Source organism: Cololabis saira, chromosome 22 (assembly GCF_033807715.1).
Source record: "Cololabis saira isolate AMF1-May2022 chromosome 22, fColSai1.1, whole genome shotgun sequence".
Lineage (NCBI taxonomy): Eukaryota > Metazoa > Chordata > Actinopteri > Beloniformes > Belonidae > Cololabis > Cololabis saira.
In genome coordinates this window covers 20,463,273-20,473,460 of record NC_084608.1, presented here as the reverse complement: position 1 = coordinate 20,473,460, position 10,188 = coordinate 20,463,273, and the positions used below count along the sequence as shown (strand labels likewise).

Genomic DNA, 10,188 nt, shown 5'->3' with positions numbered 1-10,188 from the left:
TGTCCCACAGGACTTGAAAACACTTTCTAAACACGCATCTGTTGTTTTACTGACAGTCTGATCTCCTGGTGTATAGTGCGTAAAACATGCGCCCAAAATGGACGCAAATTGCGTGCCCTGCAAAGATAGTATCCCTTTGGTAATCTTTGACTGGCGTTGACGCATTCTGAGTGATTCCAATCCAAAAGTAAGATGTAGATGTTCAGACCGCATGACATCACTTGTCACCATCTTTTATGTTAAAAAAGTCTATTCTGTCTTCCTTGTTTTATGTCGTCCTTGTGTTGATTCTTTTGGACAGATGTTCATCGCAGAATCATCTGGTGCCAAGTGTGCGCATTATTGCGCGTCCCCGTGCAGCCACACTGAACGCAGGCTGCGGACAGTCGCCGCACAGACGCACGATCATTAAGGTTGATTTATGGTTCCGCGTTACACCAACGCAGAGCACTACGGCGTAGGGTACGCGGCGTCGCGCGTACCCTACGCCGTGGGGTCTGCGTCGTTTTCACGCGGAACCATAATTCAGGCTTTCCACGCTGAAATGTGAAATCACTTCACCTCAGTACACTGATTCACATTTGAGTCCAGCTCCGCGCAACTTGTCCTCCTTGTCTGAGCTTCCTCTCCTGTGAGAGCTGGAAAAACTGAAGGGTGAAAAAACACTGTCTATAATTGATGTTTTCCCATGGAGCAGCCCCTCCTCCCCGCAAGGGAGGCTATAACCCTCAGGTAGGAGATATCTTTTAAGATTTTTTTTCCCTTCTTTTGTGTGTGTGTGTGTGCCTGTGTGTGCGTGTGTGTGTGTGTGCATGTGTGTGTGGGAGCACATCAGGAGGGTTTGTTTAGTCCCTCCCCTATAGATTCGCTACTATAATACAAAGCGGTAAGCGATCGGCTCACACAAGCGGCTGCAGCTCGACCAGAGATCCCGTGGCTCATAATTCCCTCTACTTTTTTTCTAAAACCCTCCTTCTATGCGCCCCGTTACTGCCGTTTGTCTTCATTTCCGCACCTGCCACGGCAGAGACCAGGCGACGGCTCCAGGAGAAGAGGAGACAAGGACGTTGCGAGAGAGAGAGATAGAGAGAGAGCCGGGGAGAGACAGCTGCGGTGACTCGTCTGAGATCTTAAAGGACAAAATAAATAAATAAATAGATCTTTTTTTTTTTTAATTAAAAAAAAAAAAAAAAAAAGGAAGAGAAATGCTGCTCTGGACCAAAATGCTGCTGGTCGGTCTCATCTGCGTCTCCTTGGTGTCCTCTGGGATGGGCTGCGGACCGGGCAGGGGCTACGGCAGGAGAAAACACCCCAAGAAGCTGACACCTCTTGCCTACAAGCAGTTCATCCCCAACGTGGCGGAGAAGACCCTCGGGGCCAGCGGCAGATACGAAGGCAAGATCACCAGAAACTCCGAGCGATTTAAAGAACTGACTCCAAATTATAACACAGACATCATATTCAAGGATGAGGAGAACACCGGCGCAGACAGGCTAATGACTCAGGTAAGGATACTCTCTTTTTCTTTACCCCCCCTCCTCTCCTCTCCTCTCCTCTCCTCACTGCCCGTCTCCTAACGCACCATCACTGCGCACTGCAACAATCTCCCTGTCAGACCTTAAGTGAAGACTGTAAACCCCCAGCTGAACTCTTCACACCGAGCCTTTTAACTTGCACTTATGCGCCGGCATGGGAGTTTGCAAACGCTGCAGGCTGGAAGCGAACATAAAAATCCAGCAGGAGCAGAGATGTGCAGGCGGACAGTCAGGACACTCGGCCTTCATGATTGTGACAGTGGATTTAAAATATTAATGCCCCCCACCACCACCACCACCACCCCCCCACCCGCCCCATATCTATATTTGCTTCTGTATGAAACTGGATTTATTGCTTTAGATGCGCGCAATTCGCGTTGCTTTGCGTTTGTGGAGGACCTGTGGGTATTTTTTTTTTTTCTCTTTTGCTTACATTGCATGCTTGTTTTATGCGCCCCTTCTCTTAATTCCAGCCCTGACAGCTGGGGATGCTCACAGCTTCAAGTAGCCGGGTTCATTCAGGCATGGCGTAGCTCATTCAGACATTTTCTTGCACAAGGCTGCTGTAGTTTTAGCCTCGCGCGTGTGGGGTTGCATCTTATGCATGAAAGCCGTGACATTTCCATGAGAGTGTCCTGAGCACTGTCGGGACTTCATACATGGGTGGGATGCGGTCAGTAGGAGCACGGAGCATGCACGGGGACCGATGCTCCCTTTTTTTTTTTTGGCGCACTTACATGAAGGATGACATCTTTTTTTTTCCTTAGTCCCTCCTCATGCAGCCCGTTAGTTGGACCAAAACCTCACAGCTCGGTCGGTGCAGATAGGACGAGACCGATATGTCTTTATTCAGCAGGACTTTAAGCACTCACATCCTGGTGAATTATTCAGAGCGCTCGGGTAATATTGGCTCAGTAATGATAAAATGCAGGTGCTGATGGAGCCGGGCGCGCGTGCGCGAGTCGGAGTCGCTGAACCCTCGCACCTTGCTCATGCACGAGCACAGATGAAATATTCACTGTGCGTGCGTGCTCTGCGTCCCTCTCAGCACTCCCGTTAGACACCTATAGACTCTCAAACACATGCGTTATGAGCGCACTGGTCCGCGAGGATGCGCATCTCAAAGTGGGAACTCAGGGGGGATCCGATGATCATCTTGTTCTCTTTTATGCAGGAAAAGCAGAAATATTTAGAGAGTGTTTCGGTGAAAGACATAACTCCGCCACACAAATATGACAACAAAATGTGACTGTTAAGGGCAGCTGCGACTTGTGTTAACTTGGTAACCTTTTTTTTCGTTGGGGGTTTTCTTCTTGGTTTTCATCTTTATTTTATGATCTTTTATAGCTTCTGGCTCAACATTCATCTCTCATTCACCCCCTAAAGCAAACACTGTAACCAACTCTTAGTGCAAAAGTGAACATGGAACAGCTTTCAGGCGTCCCTCTCTGGGTCTGAAGTTGAACTTCGGACCTTTGGTCAGCCGGGGGTCAGAGTAAGTTAAAATCGGTTAGACTGAGACTATAGTGCGGGATTTTGTCCCCTCCAAAAAGTCAAAAATGAAAGCATATAAACCCATTTTGGATGAATGTGGCTGCAAGTGACATAAGCGCTATCACATGGGGATTTAGGCTGTGCCAACGTTGTTTACTCTGCTCCCCGGTTTTAAACTCGGATCTGGTGGCTTGTTGGTTGCTTTTTACGCACGGAATTTTACGCACAAAGACTTCTTATCTCACGCTTTAGAAAACAGATGTTTTACACGGAACAAGGCACGTGCCTGCAGTAGCCCTGTTAGATGTGCAATAAATAAATTAATGAGTCAACTCACTGAAGTCTAGCCAGGATTATAGTCTGGAAGGAGGAGCGCCTGGAGAAGCACCGCTTGACTCCTTAAGGAAAGTTGCCAGCAGATGCGTTTTGGCTTACAGACTTTTACAGACAGTTTCTTTCACTCTCTAATCCACAAATTATAGCATCGTGTCCGAATCTAAATTGACATTTTCTCTTTTGTGAAATGATATCCCCCCATCAACAAAGTTTTACGCGTTGCAAGACTTTCCCACGCAGTTTTGAAGCAGATTAAATCGCTGAGTAGATTTTTTTTGGAAAAGAATTATAAGTAAGTAATTTAACTGCATTTTCGGAAATAAAAAGACTAACACAAAACAAAACAAGTGAATCTGTTTACCATGCTATCACATTGTAATTTACAACTTTAAGATGAAAAGAGTTGGATTAAATATGCTTTCAAACGTGGATTTTTTTTTCTTCTTTTTGGGGGGGTAAAGGGGGGGCAGTTTCTGCTCTCATTGCAAACGAGTTGGAAAATGGATGAGCTGGCGGCTTGTTTGCACTGACAGGTAGCAGATAAGTGTTTCCTCTAACCAAATCATTTGTGAACAGATTAAGAGGCAGGCTGTTGAACAACTTTACCCCGAGCACAAAGCGCCGGTCCGAGGCGCCCTGCTGGGCTTCATGGCTGAGCAGAATTTGGCTTGATTTGCGGCACACGACCTAATGAATTAATAAATGGCTGAAGCTTTACGGCTCTTGACTCCGACCGTCCCACTCTGCGGGGCTGGAGATTGCTTTCCAAAACCAGGTTTCCCGCCCCCCCTCCCTCCATAAAACGGTGGCTGATATATGTGGGACTTTTTTTCTTCCCCTGGTGCTGCAGTCTGGGGCTGGTTCTGTGTGAACGTACTCGCTTTGAGAGCCCGAGCTGTCCCTGGAAGCAGAGAGGACAGTGGGTCACACACAGACGCGCCTCTGTGCGCCCACACACTCCTCGGATATTTCACAGGTCTGACAGCCAGTCTCCAAAAACACCTTCACTTAGGGAGGCATGTCACGTTTGCAGGACTTTGCAGGAGGAGGATAATGAAAGTTTCCCTCCGCTTTTCCTTTTTTTGGGGGGTGGTGGTGGTGGTGTTGGAAGGGGGTGGGGGGTCTGAAAAGACTCTTTGTGATGTTTTATTTGACATATTGGTCAGGCGTCGAGAATAGTTGTCCTGGAGAAGGCCAGGCATCTTCATTGAGAGCTCAGAAAAGGCTGAGGGGCTCCTATATGTGGCCCAAAACTCCTGATATTTTAAGAAAGATCATCTTCATATCACCTGCGTATCAATTATTCACTTAAAGAAAACATACGCGTTTCAAACCAACAACGCTCCCACCGTCGCCGCATACAAACTCATTAATTTATAATGCGTTAATGTTGTTTTTAAGGCAACACTTTCTTACTGAAAGGGACGCCTCTTGTACCTTCCCGAGAAAACGCAGACCCATATGTTATAGGCCAGTGAAGCGAATGCAGTGCCTTATCAATATTTCATGAGCAGCTTTCTTACCCGAGATGTGCCCTCTGACGCTGCTGCTCACATTGAGAAATGCAAGCTCAGGATCAGAGCTGCAGTTCACTTGCAGAGCTTCACCTCAGCTGGGAGGAATCAGGGCCGTCAGATGGGGATGGAGACATGTGGCCGATGCCTCACTGAGTCACAAAAGTAAGCTTTAACAGCTGTTGTGTCATAGGATGCAACTTTACAAGGGAGATGGTGGAGAAGAAAGGACATATTTGCGTGGCGCATGCATGCGACCTTCTCGTCTTGGCCTTAAAACATGTGCCAGTATATGAGAAATTCAGCTTTGATTGTTCAGCACTGTAACGCTCCGTCTCCCCTTATTCCCACAGAGATGCAAAGACAAGCTGAACTCGCTGGCCATCTCGGTGATGAACCAGTGGCCCGGGGTGAAGCTGCGCGTCACCGAGGGCTGGGACGAGGACGGACACCACTTCGAGGAGTCCCTGCACTACGAGGGCAGGGCCGTGGACATCACCACCTCAGACAGAGACAAGGCCAAGTACGGCACTCTGTCCAGGCTGGCGGTGGAAGCCGGATTCGACTGGGTTTACTACGAGTCCAAGGCCCACATCCACTGCTCCGTGAAAGCAGGTACGGTTCTTCCAGGGAGCAGGTGCCACACGCGCACCAGGGGGCTGATCGTGGGATAAAACAAACACATGCTCCATCAGCTATCAATCACATTTGATTTATTTAAGTATGAGACTCTACAGCTTTTTTTTCTTCCACCAAAGAGTCAAAAAACAACAGAAAAACAGATCAAACGTGCCTTAAAATCTGTTGATTCATTTATAGGCCTAAAGTAAAAAATACGTCTCACTTACATGACTAAAATAAACCTGGTTTATCTCAATAACAAGGTATTTGTGATTAGGCAGATGTTGACAGGGGAGATTTCCGTCAGTGATGTGAGGGCGCATATCAGCCTGTGGCGTCACGATCATTTTCCATGCAGCTCATTCCTTGATCTTAGATCGCCCCACACTGTCTCCTGGTGGGAACCACGACCTAAACACAATTCCAGCTCAGTGGGACCTAGAAACACCTACATTTGACATTATTATACATTTTTGGGACTATTTTATTTCGATGATGAATGCTAAAATTTAAGGAGGGTAATTTTAAACTTCTCATTTAATGTGGATCTCTTACATCCACGGGTTTATTGATTTTTCACACCTTTATTATAGCTCGTTTTAGGCTAGATTTCACCCAGGCCTTCGCTACAGGACGCTCAGAAAATGTTCCTGCAGCCAGAGCGCTTTTCTTCGCTCAGACTTTATTGATAAATCCCTCATTTATCATTCCGCACACACGTTTTGAGATCACAGTATGTGCCAAGGCTGACGTGTCATTAGGGGTCATGCGACTTTACCAAAAGGATTTGGCTGAACAATGTTGAATTGGTCGAGCTAAATCTGGTTTTCACTTGTCACCTTATTTCATGCTCGGGAATCTTAAAAGAAGATTAAAAGCCCCCAAATTCTGAGTAGAGCCCCCCACCTTTTTTTTTCTTCTCCTGTGTGCGGGACAGTGTGATCCCGGAGACTGGTATGTGAAGAGCTCCACCAAGGCCAAAATTATTGTCATGAAGACTGACAACAAAGCAGGGAGACGTTGGTAGACAAGGGGGGGCGCATTGATGTTGCACAACAGACAGCATTTAAGAGTCCAGGCCCTCATTTAAATTCAAATCTACGACTCGAGAGGCTTGGAAAAGTGGCTCCACTGGGTAAATAGTAGTTGTGAGTCGCCTATTTGTGTGAATTGTCACATGGAGGTTTCTGCACCTGAGTAAATATGGGAAGAGTAGCTGGGAAAGGCGTAAGTGTTCTTTAGCGAGAGTAGCTCGACCCACAGGCAGATTTAGAATAACAATGCCTGCTCTTTATTGGTTTTCTTCTTTTTTTTTCTTTAATCAAGAATAGATGAGCCAAGGCTTCCAGACAAACCTGGGCCAAGCCAATACGCATCTTTGCTTGAAGGAGCCCACAAGGCATCATTGTGCAAAATGTGGCCCACCAAGATGTTTGGAGGCAGGATTGAGCCTCTGAATAATTCCTCAACTATAATAGCTGAATTAGTCCTTAAAAATGGTTTTAAAAGCACAAATAATCCAACTTTACTTCATTTTCAACTTTATGTTTATTGAGCAACATTTTCACATATCACACGTTTCAGATGTTACACAATCTCTTTTTCATTTTTATATTCTATTTTCAAACCAGAAAAGGAAACATTAGCAGTACTGGTCACAAACAACAAGATATAAAACACGCCATTCTTTTCCTCCAACAGCCACTTTGTGTTTAAAGACGGTTTGGTTACCCAATAAAAAAAAAATAAAAAAAATGAACAAGCCCAACAGGCTATAGAAGATAAAATACACACCAGAGTTAACATAGAACAACAGCAGCCGCAGATTCCCATCTAATCATCACCCGACATGCAAGATGGTAAGATTTGGTAAGAGGTTTCTTTTCGCATTTGCCTATCACCAATCGTCCCCACTTTCAACCAAGGTGCACATCGATCGGTAACTGTACATTTTGTAATCTCAACATAGGCTACATGTTATCTTTTCCATTGCAGAAATTCCTTTAACTACTGTCTAAAATGTGACTAGTGTTGGAGGGTCTTTCTTAAGCCAGTTCAGGGTTATTGCCTTTTAACCTGCTGCAAACAATATATGCAGCAGGTATATCTTTTTTCTGCTCATCCCTGTGTCAGGAATGACCCCATGAAAGAGGTGTATTGCCAAGTTTGTTAAACACGCACAAGGAATTTGCTGTGGTGATTGGTGCAATACAAAGAGCAAATATATAATGAAAAGAGAAAATGTACAACATGAGTGAAAATGTACAACATGAGGTTTTAAAGTGCGGGATATGAGTCCGTGCAAAGTTGACCAGGATGTGCGTTAATGTAACGGGTCAGGATTGGAGTCTTTACATTAATGTAACGTAGAGACTCCAATCCTGACCTTATGCTATTGGCCAAGGATGGCCAATAGTGGGCCCCTGGGTAGAGAAACAACAAATACTTTGTCCAATAAGTCTAATATCTCACACCAAAAGTCATTTTAATGTTTTTTTTTCAATGTTTTTATTGCACAGAGTGTTTATCTTCATACTCTTTTATTTCTACAGAAAACTCTGTGGCTGCGAAGTCGGGCGGCTGCTTCCCCGGCTCCTCCACGGTGACCCTGCAGGACGGCACCCAGAAGGCCGTCAGGGACCTCCGGCCCGGGGACAGGGTCCTGGCGGCGGACGACGACGGAAACCCGCTCTACACCGACTTCCTCACGTTCATAGACCGGGAATCCAACATCAGCAGGATCTTCTACGTGATCGAGACGGAGTCCGGCCACCGGATCCGCCTGACCGCCGCGCACCTCATCTTCACCGCCGACAACAGCACGGAGGCGCAGCAGCAGCAGCGGCTGCGGCTGCGCGCATCGGCGGTGTTCGCCAGCAAAGTCCTGCCGGGACAGAAGGTGTTCGTCTCCGAGGCCGAGCGGCTCGTCCCGGCCACCGTGACACGGATTTACACCGAAACGCACCAGGGCTCGTACGCGCCCGTGACGGCGCAGGGCAGCGTGGTGGTGGACCGCGTCCTCGCGTCCTGCTACGCGGTGGTGGAGAACCACCAGCTGGCGCACTGCGCCCTGGCACCGCTCAGGCTCGCCCATTGGGTGTCATCCTTGTTGTTCACGTCCCCTCCTCCTCCTGCAGCCAGCAGCGCACACGAGGACGGCGTGCACTGGTACTCCAAAGTCCTTTATCAACTGGGGACGTGGCTCTTGGACAGCCACTCCATCCATCCACTTGGGATGTCGGTTTACCCGAGTTGAAACCTCCAGAACTGGAGCAAGAATGAGGCTTAAAAATGTAGGACGCGCGCGAACTGTTCAGTTCAAGTAGATTAAAATATAAAATAACAATAATAATGGAAATAAAAGAAAGAGAAAAAAAATACAAAAATATAATAATAATAAAAAAAACGAACAAACAAGACCAAGGCCCCAAGCGGAGTTTGGGATATTTATTTCAGTGACTTTTTCCATGACGTGTCCTCTTTCAAAGAATGAATGGAGCCTTAAAAAAAAAGTTTCTCTTTGAATAATTTATTCTCATGTGAACTCTGCTGCTGCTGTCACATAAATGGATTTTGAAACGGTGCGAACTGCAGCGAATTGTGCATAATCTATTTTTGTATGTCTGAAATGCCAAAAAAAAAGAACAAAAAGATTTAAAAAAAAAAGATTTAAAAAAAGTGAAAACGAAGAAAAAAATAATAAGTACCACAAAGAAAACAAGGGTGGAGTCGAGCGGAGCTGAGTTTGACAGGCTGTAATGTTCCTATATGTGCATATTTGTGCAACTGACTGTTATATTTTGGGGAGAACAAACTTCGCGGGGTTCCATAAATTATATTTTTTTACACAGAATTGTAAATTAGATTTTGACAGATCGCTACCGAATCACACATTTCGTTATTTGAAATAGTGTAAGATATGAGAATATATTTTAATTTAAATACAGTAGATGGGAAAGTATTGGAAAATCTTGTACTGCTTGGTTTGTTAAGATTATTTTGTAAACTGTTGGTTTAAGTTGTCGGAGAGGGACAGATATTCTGCCTCATGTCTGCATTCTCTGCCTTTTTTTGTTTTTGTTTTGTTTTTGTTTGTGTGTTTCTATTATTTTCTGTTTTCTTCTGAGAAAAAAATATCAAATGCAGATTCTGACAATTCAGTAACAGTTAAAGTAGTCATGAAAAAAGTTTCGTTAAATAAATTAATAAGTAACTCCTGTAAATGTACTAAAATGTTATTTTTTTTTCTTTTCATATTTTGTAATAGGGACATAGTTTTGTATAGAAATGACCTGCGGCAGATGCACAGTTTGTATAGTCTATATAGCCAGACCATACCAGTTAACTTTCATAACAGGGCCATGTGTCAAAAAAATGTCTAGAGTTTATTATTTATATGTTTATTATAAAATGAGATAAAGAAAATCTTCAAACTTGCAGTTGTTACATGTCTTTGTCTAAACCAGCTTCACAGGAAACGCAAACTTTCCCCTCAATTTAAGCTCATAAATTCCCAAATTCCTCAACAAATGAGACAAATTCGTACTTCTATTCCTTTTTGGTTCAGTTTATATTCATAAAAAGTCAAATATTCGTTTTTGTGTGGCCATAATCAATATAAAACCACCTGTTTTACATTTTAATTGAGTTTGCTCGGCCTACTATAGGGCTTATACCAACTATTTCAC

The 10,188-nt window shown here is 44.9% G+C and overlaps 1 protein-coding gene across 1 annotated transcript; it reads left to right on the top strand.

Moving 5' to 3' along the window:
* The first annotated feature begins 918 nt into the window (after positions 1 to 918).
* shha (sonic hedgehog signaling molecule a) lies at positions 919 to 8,833 on the top strand. The gene is made up of 3 exons (XM_061713696.1): positions 919 to 1,505; positions 5,233 to 5,494; positions 8,053 to 8,833. The coding sequence occupies exons 1-3, from the start codon at positions 1,206 to 1,208 to the stop codon at positions 8,754 to 8,756; spliced, it is 1,266 nt and encodes a 421-aa protein (XP_061569680.1). The 5' UTR covers positions 919 to 1,205; the 3' UTR covers positions 8,757 to 8,833.
* Positions 8,834 to 10,188: the final 1,355 nt, after the last annotated feature.

What these genes read in the sequence shown, in the direction of transcription:
- shha (XM_061713696.1), top strand. Translation starts at nt 1,206, where the DNA reads ATGCTGCTCTGGACCAAAATGCTGCTGGTCGGTCTCATCTGCGTCTCC. An exon ending in CAGACAGGCTAATGACTCAG is followed by an intron (nt 1,506 to 5,232) that starts GTAAGGATACTC and finishes TTATTCCCACAG; the next exon opens with AGATGCAAAGACAAGCTGAA. An exon ending in CCACTGCTCCGTGAAAGCAG is followed by an intron (nt 5,495 to 8,052) that starts GTACGGTTCTTC and finishes TTATTTCTACAG; the next exon opens with AAAACTCTGTGGCTGCGAAG.